This window comes from Microtus oregoni, unplaced genomic scaffold (genome assembly GCF_018167655.1).
Source record: "Microtus oregoni isolate MIOR12 unplaced genomic scaffold, Mior012 000008F_ref0000371, whole genome shotgun sequence".
In the NCBI taxonomy this organism is placed as follows: domain Eukaryota; kingdom Metazoa; phylum Chordata; class Mammalia; order Rodentia; family Cricetidae; genus Microtus; species Microtus oregoni.
In genome coordinates, this window is record NW_024543067.1 from 7272284 (window position 1) to 7296445 (window position 24162).

At 42.6% G+C, this 24162-nt stretch overlaps 1 protein-coding gene across 1 annotated transcript in view; it reads right to left on the reverse strand.

Annotated features, from left to right (window-relative positions):
- Svep1 (sushi, von Willebrand factor type A, EGF and pentraxin domain containing 1) overlaps positions 1 to 19805 on the reverse strand; it is a 154486-nt gene extending 134681 nt beyond the window's left edge. The window contains exon 1 of the mRNA XM_041657727.1: positions 19094 to 19805. Coding sequence (XP_041513661.1) covers positions 19094 to 19627 — 534 coding nt within the window. The 5' untranslated portion in view covers positions 19628 to 19805. The remainder of the gene's footprint in view (positions 1 to 19093) is intronic.
- Positions 19806 to 24162: the final 4357 nt, after the last annotated feature.

A 24162-nucleotide genomic window follows, 5' to 3' on the forward strand; every position in this document is an offset into this window, starting at 1 on the left:
TATATATAATGATGTTTTCAAAGAATAAATTTTTGAAATGATAAAAGGATTGATATTAGCAATGCACTTTATCTTTCCTGCTTCAACGTTTCTTTCTCTTACTCAGTCCTCTATTTTTTTCAGTTTTTCTATTAGTTTTGTCTTGTCTGTTTTCTGTCCATTTTTCGCCTCTTTAAAGCTGGTTTTTATTTATTTAATGACATACAACAAATGCATGCTAGGATTTAGTTCTTTTTTTCCCCCACAGTAAATTCTTATATTTTATCTACACTCCATCTTTATAATACCTATTAGAGAATAAGAAAGGAAACCAGAAAGAATGCTTGTCTCTCATTTTGTTTATCTTTAAACAAAAATATATGTCTTGGTAAACCATTTGCCACAAACAATAAACATCTGGGAGAATAAAGCGCTTGGAACCCACGGCTATTAATGTTCCTACCTATTATTGTTGTCATTATGGCCATTATTATCTTTATTAAAATTAGCTGATAAGCAATCCACATGAACAGTAGAAAGGGTCATGCATAAGCTACCTGCTGTGTTAGCTTGAAAGCAGACGAGCAAGGTGAGCGCTGCCCAGGAGAACTTTCTGCTCTGATTGGCAGTGGTCCTAGTTAGTGTTCTGTTGCTGTGAGAAGACACCACAACCCAAAGCAACTTTGGGAGGAGGCTTTACCTCAGCTTACAGTTTATATTCTATCATGAAGGGAAGTGGGGCAGGAACTCAAGCAGGAACCCGGAAGCAGGAGCTGAAGCAGAGGCTATAAAGAAACCCTGTGGACTGGCATGCTCTCCATGGCTCACTCAGTCTGCTTTCTTAAAACAAATACCATCTACAGAGCAGAGGGGGGCACCATTCACAAGGGACAGGGCACTCCTAAACCAACCATTAAATTAAAGAGATGTCCCCCAGATCTGCCTACAGGCTAACTGGTGGCGACATTTTCTCTGTGGAGTTTCTCGAGTGACCCTGGTTTCTGTCAAGCTAACAAAAACAACAGCACAGCAGGTTACCACTGTGTCAACACAGTGACATTTGCCACATGTGATTGCTGAGCACTTGGGTCTACTGTAGTTGGGAACCAAACTGATAATTGTCCTTAATTTTAATTAATTAATATTTAAGTAGACAAGCATTGCCAGAGGCTACAGGATTGGCCAGGACAGACCAAGAGAGTTGTATTTTCACTCCAGGCCAAGCAAACACAGAAAATCTAGAGCAGGTTTCTGAGAGCCTATAAATGAGAGGAATGCAAAATCAACTTGAGAATCTAGAAGGATACAACATGCAGCCCTACAGTAAGAAGACGACTAAAATATTCAAAAAGTTAATGAAACTTTCTGCTTTTTCAATGAATACATTATGAAAAATTATATAATTCATACAAACTATATAATCTTAATTTTTTTTTTTGTTTTTTGTTTTTTCGAGACAGGGTTTCTCTGTGGCTTTGGAGCCTGTCCTGGAACTAGCTCTCTAGTTTTTTAATGATGCTTGTCTACTGATTAGCTGTGGTGGTGGGGCATGGACATGCCATGTGCATGTGTGGAGGCTGGATGATAACTCACAATGATCAATTCTCCATTACCATGTGGGACATGGAGACTGAACGTAGATCATCAGGTGTGGTGGCAAGTTCCTTTATCCATTGAGTCATCTTGCTAGCCCTAAATTATTTATCTTGAGACAAAAGTTTGCAAAAAGTTAGCAGATCCCAAGTAGCAAAGGTGATTCAGTTTTTTTCTACTATTACTTAGGATTCTTTTGAAACTTCTAGTGAAGATTCTAAGGCATGTCATTAGAAACTGTTACTTTGTTTTGTTACTAGTCTTCTCTCTCTCTCTCTCTGTATAAATCTCTATCTATCCATCTAATCAACACTAGAAAAGAAGGAACAAACATACACATCATGTTTATTACAACGTTTTACTATCCTTAAAAGATAAAGAAAATTTACAGATATCTAACTAGGAAGAGAAAAGTAACAGGAAACTAGGTGTGTCTTTTGCCCAAACCAAAGGCAATGAATGAAAGAAAAAAAAGAAGGAAGGAAGGAAGGGATGGAAGAGGAGGGAGGTTAAGCAGGCTACTGGTAGAATATGCAAAAATATTTAGTTTTATTAATGCCAAAATATGATAGGTAAAAATAAAAGCATTCTTTTAGACTTCTCATATGGTTGTGGTTATTTAAATATTTTTAAGTTATTAAATATGTGGCAAGGCAGAGACTGATGGGAAAGACACCTGAACCCTGACATATGGAGTATCGTTTGAGAAAGTGATCAAAGTCTTACATTTTTCACACAATTTGCCAGTAAGTACTACAGTTATAACTGTCCTAATTAAATACTCATGGACACACACACAAATAGACAAAAGGGTTTGCATCTCAGTGTAATTTGAAACAGTAAAAAAAATCAGAAACTATTAATTTTAACAAGAAATATCAGTTAAACAAATACAAGGAAATACCACGAATGAGACTGGTGTGCATGCACTGTATTTATGTGAGTATAAGCGTGTAAACCTATGTATTTGTGTAAGTGTGCAAGCCTATGTTTAAGTGTGGTGGACAACACACATCAAACTATTCGACTGCCTCCTGATAGTGGACTTAGAGGACTTTTACTCACTTCTACCATGGAGAGTTGCATCATTTTCGTATTTTCTCTTTTTCCTCTCCTCTGGGCTTTTCCCAGAAAATGTCATTTGAGTCTCACCGGCAAACCAATGGCTCCTAAACCTACACTAAATTAAACTCCAAGACTCCGCCACATGAAGTTCCAAGATTCCCTTCGTGGGCATCTCTACCTGAACGTGTGACAGGGGCTGCAAACCCAGTACGTTCAGTTCATGTACCAATAAGGGTTCCCACCATTTGTCTTCCCTACCTCAAAGAGGGACCCACATCCCCTGCCTTCCGAGACTATCGTCCTGGAGTAACCTATGATGCCCTTGTTCTGCTCTATCACTATTAGTGGCCACCCAAACCAGGGCATTTCACCCACATTACCTGCCTACCTCTTCATCTCATTGTCCCAGCCTCGCTCCAGGTGCCCCTTTGAGCATCTCTAGAGAAGGGACTTCTTCTTTCAAGCCCGTTTTCTGACCTGCCATGAAGGTTATTTTTCTGAAATCCAATGCAATCATGTTTCAGACTTTCAATGTTATTAATCAGTCTGTAAAGTGAAACTCAATCCTAAATAATCCTTTTAGCCACTTCTCTTCCCACATGCCTGCTTCTTTTTGAGTCTTCTATGCCACCTCCTCACTCTGGTTTAGCTATGGTGGCCTAGTTGGGGCTTTTGGAATGGAAAATCCTTTCTTATTGGTTGACCTGAAAATTCCTCACAACTCTTCTTCATTTTTCCAACATGTACCACCCTCTTTTACTAGTCTATCAGTGTTTAGACTCAAAGTTTATCTTGTAGAAATTTCGAATTCTTCTTTCACAAAGCAAACCCACCTTGGTGACTCTGTTCATCTTTCATCATTCTGACTCTATCAGATTAAGGTTGATGCTTGTATGTCGGACTATGTCCTAAAGTAGACTTAAATGTGAAAAATTAATTTTATGTTCTTACTCTCTTGGTGACTGGGAGCCAGGCATGGTGATATATTCCTGTAATCCAGAACAGAAGTAGAAGGATCAGGAATTCCAAACCAGCCTGAGCTACATGAAACCCTGTCTCCAGACTAACATGAAAACCTGCAAATGAACAAGTCAATACATGGTATAATTTTTGCTCTTTATACGTCCAATAGCATAAAATAATAAACCCAAGACACAAAACTGTCAGAGTGAATCTCGTGGAGCTCTTCTGAACCGAAAACTGACAAATATCATCTTCAAGACCATTTCAACACATCTGTATTGGATCTCTATAATATACCAGGCACTGTGTTGAGTGTTTCCTAATTGTGCTTGCTCTTTGGTGAGGGAAAAGAAGCACTAACCAAATTGGACAAAAATGTTAGAAATGTAAGTAGAGTGTTCTACAGTAATGGAGCCTTTCCATTAATCTTGTAATTTCAAATGAATTATATTTAGTAAGTCTCATTTATTATAAGTATTTACTCAACCTTCATAGACTGAAATTCTAGAATGAGAAAAAATGTTGGCTCAGGGAGACTTTAGGCTTTTTCTGATAGTCTAATCAAATCACAGAGGAACAGAAGTTCAGAGGAGAACTTAATCTCAGATTTATGGATCCAGAGTTCATCCACCCACATACATGCCTTAGTTATTAAACAAGGACACGCATCAGTTTGAAATGGACCCATCGGGACCGTACATCAAATTAGAAAGTGGTGTGCACTGGAGTTGATGAGTAGCAGACCTAATCCAACTATAAAACAACAGAACAGGTTTGCAAGGACCAACAATTGCTTACTCATGCCAACCTCCAACATCCATTCCTTCCTCCCAGAGGTCCAGAAAATCTGAAGGGTAAAGGCAGAGTCATCAGAATACCAAATGCCCGACCACAGGCAAGTACACTGCTAACCTATCAATCACAGACAAGCACACTGCTACTATCACAGACAAACACACTGTTACCCTATCACAGACAAGCAAGCTGCTACCCTATTGCAGGCAATGACATTGTCACCCTATCTCAGACAATCACATTGTCACCCTATCACAGACAATACCAAAGTAAATACCAAAATAAGCTGCATTGTTGACGTGGAAATTTTCATAAAACAACTTCAATTGAGCTGGCAAGGTACTTGCTACCAAGCCTGAATTCAGTTCCACCAGGAACCACATGGTGGAAAGAGAACCTACTCCTCCTACAAGTTATCTTCTGATGTCCACACATGAACTGTGGCACACTTAAGCACCACACACACACACACACACACACACACACACACTAGTACAAATAATAGTAATTGATGTATTAAATGCCTATACAATATTATCAAATATCATTTAGTGCTCAAAAACCAAATATAAAGAATTTATTCCTGTGATTCACATCCAAAAATCAAAGGACAAAGACAATCTCAAGTACTACAACTATCATTGGGAAGTGGCCACACAATTGTAATTTGCAAGTGAATTAAAGAATAGAAGAATATTTACTTAATATGACAAATAAAAATGATCATGAAACTAATGGCCAAAATAATGTTTGAAGAGTCCTCATTAAACTCAAGAATGAGACAAAGGTCTCCATTACTGAAGATTGGGAATGCCAGCTAATATGAAGGGGCAAAAACACAGAGGTAAATCTGTAATAAAAAGATCCTACTTCAGATGAAAGAAAATCAAGATAAAAAAATAGAGATGTTGAGAAAAATGTATAAGTAAGTATTTTAATTATAAAATGTTATAGTAACAAATGAACATGAATAGATTAAAACTTCAGTTGTGGGCTAGGGATGCAACTCAGTGGTACACTTGTCTAGTGTCAGGACCTGGGGTCCATCCCCGGGGCTGCAGATACATGAAAGATACACTTTAAAAAGTTCAGTCATGGTTATGTTTACATGATAGCTTATACTTGAATCATACTATTTAGGAGAAGATCTTCTTGTATGGGAAACTGTTCAGTATCCAAATTCAGAAGTAAAAATTAGAAAGTATTTTTTATATATTATATATAAGTACCAATGAATCCACACAAATTAAATAAGAATAAGAATCAAAACTATGAAAGTTGCATTTTCTTGATTCATCTGAAACATAAGTGCAAGTTAATTGAAAAATCATGGTTATCATTGATTTAAAGGTTTTTTATTCTAATAACCTTCTTAGATTGCAGTTTATTAGAAAATAACAAATACTGTGTTTCCTAATTTTCAAAGTCAAATGCAGCACTTTCTTTTTTATCTTAACATTTGCTTCTTGACAGTATCATACATGTATATAATGCCATCTGACCATACTCACTTTTAAAATTTAAAAATTTAAAAGATGCCTTAATCAGACCTGGTGGTCCATAAGGATTGAATGTTTACTTAGCTGGTCTAAACAAAGTGGGAAGTTGTACATAAGAATATTTTTCCCAACCTAAGGTCAGAGAGAAAAACAGAACCCAAGAAAAGACTGGAAGGAGAAACAAGAGGTCTCTAGGAAGAGATGTGGCTCCTCCCCCTTCAGTCTTCCACCTGCTCTCTGTTCCTGGGGGACACAGCATGTTGTGTGTTCCTCTCTGCACGTCCTTGCTTACTTTCCTTACATTGGTGGGACTCCTGTGCCCTGTGTACTGACTCTATATTCCCCAATTACTGGTAAAACAAAGGAGAACTTTATTCTCGTTGGGCTCCTTGTGCCTTAATGCAAATCGCTAGGAGGGAAACCAAAAGGAGCCTGTCAACCTGTGAGAGACTGATAAAGCCAGAGATTGGCAACCTCCATGGGTGGTCAAGTGGGGACGGGTCGTGGTGATTCTCAGTAAAGAGTGTTGTTAGTTGACATGCGTGAAAAACCCACACAGAGAAGAAATGATTTAACTGGTATGCTTCGATGTTTCCAGTAGAGAAGATGCTAGAGAAGTTTACCAGGTCAACTCTCTTTCCACATGGGTGTCAGACTCTGGGCAGCAGGGTGGGAAAGTTTGGAAAACTCAAGTGTATGAATTCCTGAGAAAGTATTATTTATGATGCAAAGTCATTAGGAAAGAAATGATGCATTTTACGAGACATTTTATTAACCAGGAAGGAAAACATCAACAGGTGGTTAGAATACAGGAAAGATGCAGGAATTCTAATTGTTCAATTGAAAATATGTGGGCTTTAACAGCGTTAGTCTGCAGCACTTCACAAAGCCAGGGAGATTTTTTTTTTTTTTTAAAGTCAATCAACTAAGAAATGGGAAACTCAAAGGGGTGAGGATTGAAGGAAGACTTTTAAGTTCATGAACTTATGATGTCTTTTATTTGTTGTAGTTACGTAAATTTATTTTTAAAAACACATTCAATTTGTGACATCTATTAGCATTCCAAGTAAATGATATTTGGAAGTTTGTTGTATTTTTTTCTCCTTTATACTGGCTTGCACAAATAACTACATTAATTAAACATGGAATAAAGTGCTCTGTTTATATCTTTGGAAAGCAGAAATTAAAGTCCTTTAAATGATTTAGTATTGAGCTTTATTTGTGGATTAGATGCTGCATTACAAGTGCAGGATTGCAGGACCCTTAATCTGAGAATCTGACATCCAAAATGCTACAAAACAGGGATGTTCCAGCTCCAAACTGATGTCATGAGCACAAAATTCCAACGATGAAACTTCTGTCCACAAGGAAAATCATTGACACTATTCTATAAAAAGTCTTCCAAGCTATGTGTACATGCAATGTAGACAAGCTTCATGCTTAGACTTAAGTCCCATCTCCATTACACTTGTGCAAATATTCCAAAATTAAAAATAAATTCTGAACTCCTAAATATTTCTGGTTCTACTCAACTGGTGTCTGCATTTAAATTGTCAACTAGGGACTGCTAAGATATTTACATGTGTCATTGTTCAAAGGTATAGACTTTTAAATTATTTTGAACATAGTGTTGTCTCTAGGAGACTAAATAACCTGTACAGTTCACTTGCATGCATACCTTTAGAACAATGACTGCTCTTTAGGAAATGCTTTAGAGACTTGGGAAGATGGTTTAGTGGCTATGTTTTAGAGAATGAGTTTAGATCCCCAGAGCCCACAAAAAAACATCGGATTCAGCAGCCCACATGCCTGGAATTCTAGTGCTTCTGTGGTGAGACAGGAGGCAGAGACAAGACACTCTCCTGAAACTGGATGGAGATGAAACCACATCTCAAGCAAATTAGACGGTAAGGACCAGCATCTGAAATTGTTCCCTGACCTCTACACACACATTGTAACTCATGCCTGCACCGAGGTATGTGTGCGTGCACAACACACATACACAACAGCATGCCCACTTACTAGGGTGCAAGAACACACACACACACACACCAGTATGCAGATGCACACCACCATGTGCATGTGGTCACATACACACACATTTTTTTTAACGAATTACACTTACTTAAAAAACCTAGTTTAATACGTAGAGTACATGAAATACATTTGTGTGTTGAGGGGGGATAAACTTTGAAGATCTCAAATTAGAATAAATAAAATTTAGCTGAAAGACCAATTAAATTTATAAACTTAATCTTGAGCTGCATGATTGATAGTAGGCATTTAGGTGTCTAGTACTAAAAATGTTTAAGTTTTTTCCTTGCATTATATCTTTATCTCAGTAATGAATATGACATAGTGCTATCTTGGATAAGGTAAATCTGAGAATTCAAAAATCTAGACAAATAAGAGAGACTTGGAAAGATACTTGATATGATCCCGCAATGTCTACGGATGACTCTACAGTGACTGGCATGGGAGGTGGGGGGTGGAAGCTGATCCAACTACAGCACATGAAAATACACAAGAAAAGCAATTATCTGGACTGGCAGAACCAGTGAGGACCAATAGGGATTATCAGGCACCTCAGACAGCATCAATAAAAATGGCAGCCTCCAAATGCTAATGGGTCTTGGTTGTGTCTGTTCTATCATTGCCTTTGTGATCTATCTACCAAGGTTTGTAGATGGAAGTTTCTGTTCTGCCTGATCCTGGAGTCATTCAGTCCCAAAGAAACACATAGAGGCTTATAACAACTACAAAATGTTTGGTCTATTAACTCAGACATCTTACATTAACCTATTTCTATTATTTTATATTTTACCACGAGGCTCATGATTTACTTGTGAGGTTCTGGTATCTTTCTCCTTCGGCAGCTACATGGCATCTGTCTGACCCCACCTTCTTTCCTCCTCTATCTCTGCTTGGATTTCCTGCCTTGCTATATTCTGCCTTGCCAGAGGTCAAAACAGCTCTTTTTTTTTTTATTAACCCATTGTAATTAAACATATCCACAGCATACAGAACAGCACCCCACATCCAAGGTTTCTCTCCCAGCTGCCTTCTCCAGAAAGACTCATCAACCAGCATCACCCTCAAACTCACATGAGTACATCTTGCCTGCACTAGACCTCCTGACAATACAGTGTAGACTACAGAGGTAGCTTTGCGTGTAGACTCCCTGGATCTGAATTCCAGTTCACACACTTATTCACAGTATGACCTTGGTCTAACTCACTTCCATTGTGTCCCCTGTACTTTGGGGTGATAACAGTAATATATAACCTAACTGAAGTGTGCTCTTGTGGGGGTTTCGTCACCTCACACAGGAAAAGTGCTTAGAGGGGGACCTGGTAATTACTTGTCACTCCCACTATTTGTAATGATTTAATTCCTACGATGTTGCCAGAACAGACCTGACAAGTGTCAGTTACAATACAACCAGCATTTTATTGAGAGCTGTGACTGCTCATGGAGGCTGATGACACAGAATCAGAGATTCTGGAAAGGTGTGACTCTCCAACAACTAACTGCCCACTTCCACCCGACACAAGCAGGACTTGGCATTGCCTGAATAGGGAATGGAAAAGAACGGCTCCCAAACCCTATACTGATGAGGACCCTAGAGATGGCTAAAGGTGATATTGATGTTGACATAGAGGGGACATGTGCTTCGAAGCTTAAAACATGCAGATTCTCTCTGAGCTCACCACACAACCTTCTCTTTATAGGAGCTGACCTATGATTCCCTAACCAGATTTTAGGAGAAAGCTACAGGGATCCATACCTGTATGCTTCCTCTTGCTCCCACAGGAGGGTGATTTGCTCCAACTTGCTGCTGATTTAAAAAGGGGAGCACCCCTAGGAATCCTAACTGCACCGTTCTGGAGCAGAAGAGAAGTCAGAGAAACGCCAGATTACCCTTACTGTGCCAACATTACCTTACTGAACGTGTCACTGTGCAAGGACCCTGAGACTATGGTGAATGCTATTGCTAGGTCCTGGGGAGATCTAATGTTAGCCAATGAGTGTTCTGAGAGAATTAGCTACTAAATACCCTGGATTATTTGTCCTTACTTTCCCTGTATTATTTGTGGTGATTGATGATTGTCAACTTGATAGGCTCCAGAATCGTGGAAGAGACAAGTTCCTGGCCATGCCTTCTGTGTGGTTTGACTGAGAATGCCCCCACAGGCTCATATACTTGGTCCCAGTTTGTGAAACTGTTTGGGAAGGCTTAGGGGGTGTGATCTTGCTGGAGGGAGTGTGTCACAGGGAGCAGACTTTGAGGTTTCAAAAGACTTGTGGGATTTTTCTCTCCCTCTGCCCTTGTGGTTGTGGAGTAAAATGTGAGCTCTTGGCTCTGAAACCCTCTAAAACTGTAAGCCAGACTAAACACTTTCTTTAATAAGCTGCTTTGGTCATGGTGCTTTATTGCAGCAATAGAAAAGTAAGACACTTGCAAAAGATCATTTTGATCATGCTGGCTGACTTGGGAGGAGCTATGAAAACGTGGGAAGCACCATTCCCCACCGAGGCTTGGGACCTAGATGGGTATGAGAATAAAGATAGCTGTGTACCAACATTCTCAGCTCCCTGCTTCCTGACTGCAAATGCAACGGGACAGCTGCCTCGTGTTCCTGCTTCTGTAACTGCCCCTGCTTGACCGCCTGTGCCCTTGGGCTGTGAGCCAGAATAACCCTGTCCCCTCATGAGTTGCTTCTGGCAGGGGATTTTATCACAGAACAGGAAAAGCAGCTCAAGCGTTATTTCTCCCACATTTTGGAATGTCAAAAGAAGCACTTTGCAAAATTCCTGAAAAGAAATATATTGCTGATATAGTGGCCACTGTTGCCAGATAAGTCCCGTCTTTAGTTCTTTAGCCTTGAAGCCAGAAGAGAAAGAGAATATTGCAATAGAGAATGTGAAAGGAGATAAGGAAAAGTCGTCAGTGGTGCTTTCTGCACTTGTGGGATGTCGACGGCTGGCCCATGATGGGCTCTCTGGAGAATCTTCCAGTCTTTGCTCACCTTCTACTTCGGTAACAATTTTAGGCTACTGTGGTTTTCTTGTTTAGAGGTTGGAGCATCACTCGGGCACAGCTGCTTCCCATGACTCTCCTCCCATGTAAAACCACACATCTTTGTTTTGTGGTGCTGGGGATTGAAGCCAGCGCCTCATGCATGGCATCCGCTGCACCACGGACCCCTAGCCCTAGCCCTTGTCCGTTCCTCTCTGCACCTTTTCCTCCTACCCAGACTCCTCATACCATCGCCCGGCGACAGAGAATTAACCACCGCAGCAACCCTCAACCCTCAGCCCGACATGAGGAGGTCTGAAAAGGCCCGCGATTCCCCTCATCCTCCAGCTGTGATGCTTAAGGCTTGAGGCTTGCATGGATTCTGGCTCCGAGTGTTCCACGGTGCAATTAAACACCAACTACCACTTGTTGTCGTTGGCATCCTTCCTATCCCTGTCTCTCTTCCTTCCTCTCCTACCCGGAGATGCTTGGATCACCTCCCAGATCAGCTACCTCTAACTTCGGATGCTGTTCCTGGGTTAGACTTCTGTCCGATTCTAAATCAAGACCCAGGCTGTATTTCCAGTCACAGAGTCAAATCAAGGCTTTGGTCCAGCTAAATTAACAGCTGGCACAGATGCTGTGGGGCTTCCCTCGGCCCAGTTCGAGCAAGGGAAACACAGAAGACAAGAGATGGAAGAAACCTGGTTTTCTATAAGAATACCACTCTCCGTTAAAATCCAATACCTCCATTCTTGCTCTGTTTCTCTACTTCCTTCTTGCCTGCTTGTCAAGGCCAGAGAAAGGCATTAGGCAGAGGGGAGGGAGGGAGGGAAGGAGGGGTGTGATTGACTATGCAGGAGTGGATCCACACAACGAACTCTGAGGAACATACTCTTCTCAATTGTTAGTGCCTCTCATTAACCCGTGGAATGCACAGGGCTCCTTACTGCCAGCCATGGGTCTTGGCACCGAATCTCGGGCGACAGAAGACAAAATCTCCTATAACGTCCCTTGCAGCTTACTTGCGATGTGAGGTTTTACTAATTAGAGTGACCTGTGTGCAAACAGCCTTAACTCTGGTATCTTTAAGGCCAGAAAGTTCCAAAAACAACTTTCCCCAAATCATTCCTTTTGAAGCAACCCTCAAAAGTCAAGAGTGCATATATTTTCTGGAAAATGTGATTAAAAAGACAAAGCCTAGGTAGAAACGGTGCTGGGAAGGAAGACCCAGAAATAAGCGAATGAGGTGCTGTCTTTTTCTCAAGGGCTCATTCAGAGGCAGCTGGAAGGTGATGCTGTACCACGGGACTAATGAGTGCGGTTTTAGGATGCAAATAGGATGACCTGGTTTGAGGCAAAAATGCGCGAGCCAAGGATGCAAAGAGATGCCCCGAGCAAGCAACAAACATCTCCCCTGATGTCAAGAAGCCAACAGCCCCCCTTGTACTGGACCAAAACAACAAAACTCATAACTCAGGTAAAGCTGGGGAGCTACGGAAGGAGAGTCAACCAAGAAAAATGGATTCTTTGATGTGATGGGTTTTTATGTGGGATAACATCAGATATTAGAAAACATTTCTTGCTGGGCGGTGGTGGTGCACACCTTTAATCTCAGCACTTGGGAGGCAGAGGCAGGTGGATCTCTGTGAGTCTGAGGCCAGCCTGGTCTACAGGAACTAGTTCCAGGACAGGCTGCAAAGCCACAGAGAAACCTTGTCTAAAAAAAAAAAAAAAAAAAGACATCTCTCCTTTCTTCCCTGGAAATGTTCTTTGATGCTCATTATTAGGAAAAATGAGAACACGTGACAGAACATTAGTCACTGACCTATGCATGCGTGACAAGCCAAGGAAGGGCACTGTCTCCTGGCCTCTCACCCAGGGGAGAGAGTCGTTTCTTTCCACTGCAGCCTTAGGACCTGCTGGGTGTCATAGCTCAACTATCAGGTCTCCTTTTTTGCAGAGGTCTCCAGGCACTGAAGAAGCCCCTGCCACCAGTACCCAGGTTGTTATGTGTGTCTGCAGCCTCAATCAAGATCTGGTGTGAATTGCCGGGAGGGCGGGGGGAGTGAAGGACCTTTGGAGTGAGCAGGAAGGCACAGACGGTGACTCCTGCATCCAGCACAGCTTGCAAACCCCCGGCAGACTCAACGCTACAGCCTCAGGCATTTGACAAAGCAAGACTGGAATTTTTTCATTTCCACTTCCAGACAAGAAACTTGAATATCTTCTTGGTTTTGCAAGTAGAGCTGCCCTGTGGGGTAGATACTACATTCTCGTGAAGATTAAGGGGAAGATCTGACATTTACGGGGGATTTTAAGGGCTGAAGAGAGGCCTCATCAATTTGAAGCACTGGCTACTCTTGAGAGGACTTAGGTTTGTTTCCAAGCACCTACATGGTGCACACACATCCTCGCAGCCAGAATATTCACACACATAAAGCAAATAAATATTTAAAGGACTAAAAGCATTTTATACTTGAAAGCAGTCATACTAAGGTGGACCTCTCGAAGTTCCAAAGGTATTGTCCCCTTTTGGTCACCTTTGCTCATGTATGAGATTGATACTTTACTTCCTAGTAAGTTGGATGTGATCATTATAACTACATTTACAAATGGAGGGAAACATATATACTCAAATTGATAAATATGTTCCCTGCAGATGAATACTGCTCATATTCTGGAGGGTTGTTTTGCCTTTTCCTTATACATACGTACATAGTTTGTTTGATACAGTCTCACGTTGCTCAAACTGGTCTCAAATTTGCTACTAAGCCAAGGCTGACCTTGAACTCCTGATCTTTCTGACTCTGCCTCCCAACTGCTAGCTTTAGAAATATATACCATGGCATCTGGGTAATGACAAATATAATTGCCAATAAGATTTCAGTTATATAATAGGAAGTTTTTGATAATACATACCTCTGGACAATTTGCCATGTATTGAGCAGTTTTAAAAACACGATTTTATTGACTCTGATATCCATCAGATATGTCGGCATCTATCTTGCTCTTTCATCTCATTAGTAAAGCTTCCTGAAGCTAAGGGTGGGCATAAACACAAGTTTTCCTCAATGAGACACACAGAAAAATATTATGGGGACAGTGACAGGAGTCCCCTTAAATGGAGTGTGACTGTCTTTGTGTTTTTGTTCTGAGGTCTTTGAATGACTTCCTCATAGTAGCAGAAGGAAAAGGAAGAGAGAACAGAGGAGGAAATGGGAGAGGGGAGAAGGGGGAAAATATCATATTTTATATCTAAGTATGCCCATCAGTGGCTTGCAAAGTTTTTAAGAAAGGCATGTAGGTTTCTGGATGGACAGGGACTGGATCCAGCTGACCTCTGTCTCTCCTCATAACTCAGTCAAAAGGAAGAAAGAGAATAAAGTCAGGACAAAGTTCAGTTAAGAGAAACATTTGAGAAACCTCTGTTTGCTAGTCACGGGTGGCACCAAAAAGAATCAATACATCAGGAACCTGGTTTTGTCCACTCTGATTTCCAAGACAATATGCAGTATTTGGAAGGGGGAAGCCGGAGACAGCGCAAAGCAGGTCTTGAGACGGAGCACTGTGTCTTTGACCCATTCCCCATGTAGGGGTCGGCATTCTCAGAGCTCCAGAGCAAGCCTGGGCAAACTAAAGAGAAGAGTTGGATCACGGTATGGTTTTCCCAGGGCAGCCGTGTTCCCTTTGACAAAGTGGGCAATGGCTGACCTTAATAGAGCCAGTTTTCATGGTCTGAAAGGTACTGGGAGTGGATGGCAGGCCAGGCTGTGGTCTAAAGGGAATTCTGCCTGGTGCAGCTATTTCAATAACCAAAAAGCCATCCCTGTGTTGTTACTTCATGGGGAAAGCCTTTTAAGTGTTATACAGCATGCCAGAAAAGGAAAAGAAAACCAGATTCAACAGATTGATAAAATATTAGGTAGCATTTCATTGTCAGCTTAGGGCCATACTAAGATTTAAGGTGTGTTTGCCAATCAGGAAGAGAAAGAACCACGCCCAGATGAAAAATGAGGGATAAGCCAGGAATGTTCAAAGGTGCATTCAAAAGGAGCAGTTGGAGAACTGGTCAGAGTGTGCGTGGGGGCAGAGCACGTGGGGGCATATTTAGCCTTGATAGTAGGGGAATGCATCCCCTCACACACAAAACCAGGGAGTACTCAAATACTGGCCTGGGCTGGCCACTCTGCACCCTAGTACTACATGGTCACCACACATGGGAGTACAATCTGGTGCCATTTTCTGCTGAACAAGTTGGCACACACATAGTCTCGGATGCAATGTTGTCCCTTCAGAGGTTTGTATTTACAAGATGATCAGAGATGTGGACAAATATATACCATGCTGCTTGTAATAGCCTGCACTTACAAGCAGCATGGTTAGCTATTATTATAGCTAACCATAGGGCAAGAAACCATGTGATCATAAAAGAAACTGATATAGTAGAAGGGAATTTTCTATTATAAACAGCAGGCTGGAAAAAGAGGGGAGGGGGCGACACAGAAACCTGAAGAGAATGGGCAATTCCTTCACATTTAGGTAAATATTATTTATGCACCCATACATATGCACATATATGTACATATTATACATCAACATACTACAGTTTGTTTGCAGGAAACGTTTCTGATTATTTCATATTCTGTGCATTGTTAGTAAAGTACAATTTGTGAAGAGGAAATAAGACATGAGTCTAAGAGACTTTACTAAGAATCTGATTGCTAAGTATGGCAGCACTGGTCTGTAGCCCCAAATATGTGGGATGTTTTCAAGCACCCAACTACATGGGAAGTGAAGACAAGAGAATTCCCTGTTCCCAGGGGTTCAAGAATGACTAGATCAGAATAGTAAGGTTTTCTCCTAGACACACACGTGCAGATGGCAGCACTAACTGGACTTTGCGGATTATAAAAGCCAGGTGGTGGTGGTGCACACCTTTAATTCCAGAACTTGGGAGGCAGAGGCAGTTCGATCTCTGTGAGTTCGAGGCCAGTCTGGTCTACAAAGTGAATTCAGTGTCAGCCAGGACTGTTACACAGAGAAACTCTGTCTCAAAAAACAAACAAACAAACCAAAAACCAAAAATCCCCCCCAAAAACAGAAAACAAAAAAAAGAAAGAAAGAAGCAAACAAATAAATAAAATAAAGATAAAGAAATGACATGACATGGGACATATTTGGAGGTTCGGGGCTAGGGCATGCTAGAGGGAAGAAATGAGGGAAGATATATGCATAAAAAGGAAATAGAGATACAAAAATTAAGAACGTTTTGAGAATCCAAAAACAATTATTTAAAATAAAATGCAAAAGATGGATTGGGCCTCTTGGAGCAGGCCTGTGATCCCAGCTACTCAGGAAGCTGAAGAAAGAGGATCATAAAGAACAAGACCAGCCTTGGCAACTTAATGAGACCCTGCCTCATAATAGTAAAAGTTAATAAAGAAACCTGGGGATATAGCTCAGTGATAGAGTGCTTACCCAGCTTATGGGAGAGCCCAGGCTTGATCCTTGATACCACAATGGATAGATTCATATATAATAATGTTGTATATTGGTCTAAATTTTTAAAGTATTTACAGGAATTTTGAAAAACCACAGCTATTGATTGGTATAAAAAGGTATAGTTGAGCATAATACTGTTCTAAAAATGTAGTAGTTCCCAATCACTTCAATATTTTCTATACTGAAACAAAAAATCTTATTAGTTTTATTGGAACTATATGAGAACAATACAACTTTATGTTGCATCACACCTAGGGAGGGCTGATGAAAAAGCCAAGACCCAAAAGAGATTTCCCACTATCTCACGTTTAAATACATTGTAAAGTTACAGCAACTAAATCATTTTGGTGCAACTTAAAATAAGACAGGATGAACCAGAAGACCAGGAGGGATCAAGTGCCCATGCACATTTACTAGGTGATTAAAGAGACAACCACCTGGGGGATTTAGAGACAGCTCAGTGGTTAAGAGCACTGGCTGCAATTCCAGAGGACCTGCATTCAATTCTCAGCAGCCACATGGCAGTTCACAACTGCCTCTAACTCCTATTCCAGGGGATCTGGCACCCTCACACAGACATACATACACACACAATAAAATAAATAAATCTTTTTTAAAAAGAGAGAGACATTCAACTAACAAACTAGTGAGCTCGGACAATTAACACTAAAAAAAAAAAATGAGACATCTTTGCATGGGACCCCTAAGAAAGTTCCAGGTTAACCAGACTGTTAAGTGGAAAGCGTTTCTCATTTGAGTAGTAAGGCAGTCATTCTAACAGTATAAACAAATAAATTGTTAAAAATTTTAGAAGATTTATTTATAATATGTGTCTGAGTGTTTTGTCTGCACGCTGTATATGCAACATATGCATGCCTAACGCCCAGGGAGCTCGGAAGAGGGTGCTGGATCCCCTGGAACTGGAGTTAAGTATGGCTGTGAGCCACCACCTGGGTGCTGAGGAGTGAACCTGGATCCTCTGCAAGAGCAGCAAGTGCTTTTAACTGAGCCATCTCTCCAAAGTTGCCCAAATTTGGATCTGAAAAGCAAACTTTGATAGACTTGACCAAAAGAAGGCTTGAACACAACACTGTAATAAGCAGGTAAAATACAACAAACTGCAAAATACATTTGCTGCATATACAAGAAGGGTTCCCGACCTCACTACAAAAAGAGTGTATGCGAATCACTAAGAAGAAACAAATATTCCTGTAATAGCAAAAAGGCAAAAGCTATGACCAGGCTGAAAAAAAAAATAAAGACAAATGCCCAGTAGCTACATATTAGCTACATACATAAAATATAGTAGCTAATATTCCTCCTCAAAAATTATAAAATTTAACTTTCTAGAACAATGCCTCTAGCTATCTATCAAGTTAGCAAAATGTTTTTTTTAAATCGTCTATTTGTGTGAACATGACAGATGAATGCAGATTTATAGAGCTCTCCAATGGAGGAGGTGACAATGTGGACTGAGAAGTTTAAAACGTTCATACAGTTTACTAAATAAGGAACTGAAGAAGCCCTCCAAAAGAGGCACTCAAGGAGAGCTTCCCAAATTCCTTATTTAAAAGACATGGATGTGTGCTGCCTATACTTTAGTTCAAAACACTCAGCGGTCCTGAGGCTGGAGAGATGACTCAGGGGTCAGAGCACTGTCAGACAGACGACATGAATTCCCTTACCAGCATCCACATGGCAGTTTACAACAAACTGCTTGTAACTCAGGGGACCCAATTTCCTCTACAGACATCCATGGTCCTGCCTCAGGCTAGTATGAACTAGTGTGCATTTGGGTCACATGCAATGGCTGAAGGATGCAGACTGCAAAGCTCTATGCTAGCAAGTTTGTTGAAATAATATATAAATATACATATGGGACAATATTCAACTGTATATCAACTGGAATTTTAAGGATGAAGAGATGGTTGGGGTTTCTCGCTCCTTTATGTTTTATTTATTCCACAAACATTGACTTCCTGGATTGCCTTAATTATTTTTCTGTGTTCCAAATTATGCTCAGCCATGTATTACTGTGAAGTTAGGAAAAAGACACATTTCTATAAGGGTCTACCACGTGAAACTGACTTTTGCCAGTTGCTAAACATTTATCTACTAAAGACCTGTAGCATAAAGTCTTGGTGGTCAGTGGCAGTCATCCCAGTGCTTGGGAGATGAAGGCAGGAGGATCAGAACTCAGGGACACACTCTGCTATGTAGTAAGTGGAGGCAAGTGTGGGAAACAGGAGAGCCTGTCACAAACAAATAAACAAAGCAAAGTTACTGTGTGCTCTTTCTACAACGTGAGAAAGATTCAGGGCTGTCCTCAGTTCACTGCCTGCCCCTCTTCACAAATGTTTTGGTGAAACCATACCTGTTCCGGCTCAGATACACACAAGTGTGGATGTGAGAGGGAGATCAGGGGTCCCTTCTTCTCAGGATCCGTCAAAGGGATCTTTTGAGAAGCCTGACACCTCACTAAGTATTTTAAACCAATTATCCCTAGGCACTCCCACAAGGACAGCAGGAGAATGGTCCTGTTTGTGAGGCTGGAGAAGCTCGCCTCCCCTCCGGCATGTTGAGCCTTGCTGGGGCTGAACCCCACCGGAGAAGAGGATGGCAGTTTTGGGCGGAAGGAACCCTGGAGCGCTGGCCTGGGGGGTCGGGGTCTTACCGCAGCTTGTTGGAAGGCTCCCTTGGTGTAGGTGCCACCACCGCGGTAGGTGATGGCCGGGATCTCGCGGCTGAGCAGCGCGCACTTGTGGTGGTGTGCCCGGCTAGTGGAGATGTAATCCACGCGCGCCACCACGTTGTTTTTGGACGAGAAAGTGACGATGGCCACGCGCGTGGCCGTGGACACCACGGGAAAGTCGGACAGCAGCTTGCGCACGAACTTGAGCTCGTTGAGGAAGTTGGTTTGGCCCACACTGGACGACTCGTCCACCAAGAAGACGAGCTCCAGGCGGCCACTGAGCTCCCGCAGGCGCCGCACGCGGCTCCGGAACGCGCGGCCCAGACGCTCCACTTTGCTCCCCATCGCCTCCTCCTCGCCGGACGCGGGTGACAAGGTCAGTCTGCCCGGAGCCCCAGGCGAGGCCTCGGGGAACAGGCGGAAGCTGAAGTTGCGTGACGGAGCCAGGGGCTGGAAGTTGGTCCAGCCGGACACCAGTGTCAGAGACCAGCAACAGACGGCCAGGCACCACCACATCGCGCTGGGGACCAAGCAGCGGCCCCAGGGAGTGCAAGGCGACAGTCCCTGAGAGCGCCAGAGAAGAGCCTGATGGTCCGAGCTGTGCAGACGGGACCCGGGATAGTGGCCGCGAGACTCAGAGCCCTTGCATGTGACACTGGGGACAGGATCCAGACTTCTCTGGCAGCTCGGGGGACGGACGGGACTCTGGAGGGACTGGAGTGCTCTGCTCCTTTGGCTCTGGGCTATTTCGTTTCTCTCCTCCTCCCCTCTCTCTCCCGAAGCCTATAAAATGTTTGAAGGAAGGGGGCAGTGAAGCCAGAGTCACTTCCCTCCTTTTCGTCTGTCCTCTCTTTCCTCTCCCTCTCCTTCTCTCCTCTCCTCTCCCTATCTCTCCCCTATCTCTCTCCTCCCCGCCCCCCCCCCCCCTTCCCTGGGATCCAGCTAAAGACTCTTGGAGATTCCATGACACCAGAACCCTTCTCCTGTCATGCTGTCAACATTCCCTCACAAGCGCACTGATTGATCCCATATGTCTGGCAAGGAGCTGCGGAGGAATTCGCTGGAGATGGATCTGGATACCGAGAGTGCCACAGTAATTGGAAACATTGTAGAGAAAAACACGCGGGGGGCTGGCCGAGTTGAAAGAGTGCCTTGAAAATTGCTTGCTCACCTTTTGGGCTTCTTTTCCACTCTAGGAGGTGGGTGGGGAGTGTCTAAGCCGCCCAAAGGGAATATTTGCATAATTCCCCTAAGGGCACAAACTCCTGAGAACCAGTTCAAATCCTGGGCTATTGACATGGCGCCCACCCTGCGCATCACAAATGCAGAATTCCTGCACTCCTTGCCTGCATCTGATAATTCATGCGTTTGTCGGTTCTTTCCTTCCTGTAGCAGTTTGTGATGTTTGATAAGTACCAAGAGGATGAGCAGGGGGAAAACTGACGCGAACTCTGTCCTCTAGGAACTTGTAACAAGTAAAAGTGTTGTCACCATCACCACCAATTCGACATCCACACATGAAATGTATATGCATGATTACATACTTTTCTGTGCATACACATAGATACACATATACTTTGTGTAATTACAACTGACCGTGGTTAAATAGAAGAGCTTGGGAAGACAGATTTGACCTTGGCAAGGGCAGGCAAGCCTTCCATGAGGGTGTGAAGTTCATGGTGAATTCTTAACTATGAATTTTCTTAAAACCCTCTATTTTGATCTGATTCAGCAAATGGGATCTGTCTGGCATACATACACTTGGGAATACCAGCTGTTACTTGGGGTGATTTTTCCAAGTAAGACCTCAAAGATGTACATGCACAAGGCACATACTTATTACATGAAAGGTGGGACCCTTGGTTAAAAGATTCCAGCTAAAAATCAGGAACCCTGTGTGTTTATATAAAACTCCATCACCTCTGGGTTTTGGCCCAGTGCCTACTTTTATTTTGCAATGGGATCAAATGACTCGGGAGTTCTCCTGGTCTCTGACAGGAGTGATTGGACTCCAAGGCTCTTTAGTGAACTGCCTTCAACATGGGAGGTGTCAGAGCATGGAAGCCGAGGTGTTAGGGCTCTTGGATCAATTTCCCTGACATGAAATCCTGGCTTACTATTTATTGATTGTATTGCTTTGCCCATTTGGAAACTGGAGTAATAATAACATATTAAGGACTAAATCATAAAATCGTAAAACTCTTAGAAATATGTTCAGAACACAGCATGTGCTCAGTAAATACTGGCTGCTCATATCACTGCCTTTATTCAAGAATGCTCTCCAAGACCCATTTCCAGCAGCTCTCGCTGACCATTAAGAATGTACCAGCTTACGAAATCCTGAACTAAAAAGGGAGTGGGACTCTATCCTAGTCCTCCCTGTCAGACTACATCAGAAGAAAATGCAGATTTGAAAAATCGTTCCGGAGTTGTTCTGTGTTTACAAGAGGGACAAGGAGCGGGGCGAAGAAAGATCTGGATCTTCTGAGAGGGGATAAGATCTCAATCTACATGGAACTCTTTTAAAAAGAGAGTTTTTCTAGATTTCATCTACACCATGTTATTTAAAGCACATCACTAAGAGCTGGCATTCTGGGTCCATGGTGACTGCTGTATGCGCTATCTTGTGTGTCCTTTACCCCCACCTTCAACAAAACTCCAGGGAGGTAGAGAGTTGCTTTAAGACCTTTTAGTTGCAAGCAATGAGCATCCAGTTCCTCCTTATTTAAACAATAGGAACTTTTGGCTCAAGCACATAAGCTGGGGAAAGGCCTGGGTGGTGAAGCCCGGCTCAGAAAGCCTTGGAAAATGAGGCAGAGTAGAGCCTTCCTGAATATAATAATCCCAGCACTAGAGAAGCTGAGGCAAATGGTTGAGAGTTCTAGATCGCAGGTGAGATCCTGTCACACACACACACACACACACACACACACACACACACACACGAGCATGTGTGGGTGTCAGGGGGCTGGGGAAATGGTTGTGTAAGGTCCCCGGCAAACAAGCCTGAGACACTCAGTTCAGAACCACAGGATCCGTGTAAAAAATGGTGCACGGTGATGTGCGGTTGCAATCAGAGGCGGGCAGATCCCAGGACCTCCTTGTCTGACTAGCTGGATTGGTGAGCTCAAGGCTCAGTAGAGACCATAACTCACAGAATATGGCAGTGAGTGATTGAGGAAGATATCTGACAACAGATTCTAGCCTACACACACACACACACACACACACACACACACACACACACACACTCAGAATCACTTCTGCATCTCTTTTTAAAAAAATATTTATTTATTTATTTATTTATTTATTTAACATCCTGACCACAGTTTTCCCTCCCTCCTCTCCTCCCATTTCTTCCTCCCCTACCTCCCTCCTGTTCTCCAATCTGCTTCTCTTTACATGCTACACCCTTAGTCTCTTTTTTCTTTCAGATGAGATGAGATTCTTGCCTATGAGCTCCAATTTTGCAAAACCTACCAATACCATCACCTAAAGAAATGAGCAGAATGAGATCGCTTTAATTCAGCTTCATGAGAGCAAGGACAGGCCACAGGAGTGTCCTGAGCTCATACACCTACAGTAGTTAATTGTCACCTTAGTCTCTTACATCCAGATCTTCCTCTTTAAGAGCAACCAAGTCCCCAAATTTCAGCTGAGCACAAAGACATCCACATTTCCTAATGTTTCTTGCAGTTGGATATGTCTGCACAACCAGGTTCTGAGTTGGTTTCATGCACAGCTCCCAGAAATTCTCTTAAAAACAAACAAACCAAAAACAGCAGCAACTTTTATCTGTGACTCTTTTCCTCAGTCGGGCCTATAGAACTGGAAGGAGATGGCCATGGAGAGTGTGTTTTGGAGGGGCTGAATCTGACCCTCTCTGTTTCTTGTCCATCTGCTTCCTCCTCTGGGGTGCTCTGTTCAGCACATGCAGCCAAGCCACCACAGGCTAACCTCCCTCCTTAGGCTGTTTCTGTCAAGCGTCTGACACTACGATGGCAAACGGTTCAGAACAAGGGGCAGACTGCTATTACACTTCACCTTGAAAACACTGGGTAGTGTGTGTGTGTCTGTGTATTGGAGAGGGTATAGTCAACCGCATAAAGACTAGGATACAGCTAATCGCTTGAGTGTCCAGTACAGCCTTCACCACGAACAATCTGTCATCCATCTCAACACATGTGTTGTGTGAAGTCAGAGAGAAAGGCTGGCCTATACAAGAGCACAGAGATAGGCTCAGGAAATGATAAAATATTAATACTACGTAGAAGAAGAACCTAAACGACTTGGCAGTATGGAGCTGAGCCGAGGGAAACTGCTGAGGCTTCATCTTGTGAAATAGATTCTCTAGGGAACAACCAATTGCATCAGCGGGCGGGAGACTAAAGGGGCATGCTAGTCTCTCCTGCATCCTGCTTCAAAATCAGCAGAAAAAGATTAGCAGAAAATGGAAACCTCAGGTCCTGTGTACCTACTGGGACCAGTTCCCAAAGCAAGGCCAGCACCTTTGCCATCTGTCCCTGTGCCAAAGCAAAGTAAGATGCTGCGTATGTGTGTAGGGGAGATTGGAGTGGGACTGGAGGCAGCAGGGGCTGGACTGGTCCAGGGAAAGACCCTCTGGGATGGCAAGAACACGTCTAGAAATGGGAGCAGAGGCAGGACAAAGTTCAGTTCCGGTTCCTGCTGGAAATTAGGTTCTGTCTGCTTTGAAATTTACAAGCTTGCTGTTGAATGGCAGCAGCAGGCAGTGGTGATGGGAGGAAGATGCCCTCTTGTGACTTGTAAGAATTTAACAGACATTTCCTGTCATACTTAGGAAAGTACACTACTCTATACTTCATGTAGGTAGAATTACCTAGGGATGGAGTTTACAGTAGAAAGACCCTGGTATTGAGACACCGAGAACTCTAGAGGTTCTCCTAAACTAAGCACCCCAAAGCTTGTGTCTGGTACTGGTGAATCTTCTGTGTGACATTTCGAGCTGGCTTTAGGGTCACAATAGCCATTTCATTTACCTCCTCAGAAACAAACCACAGAAAAACATGCCC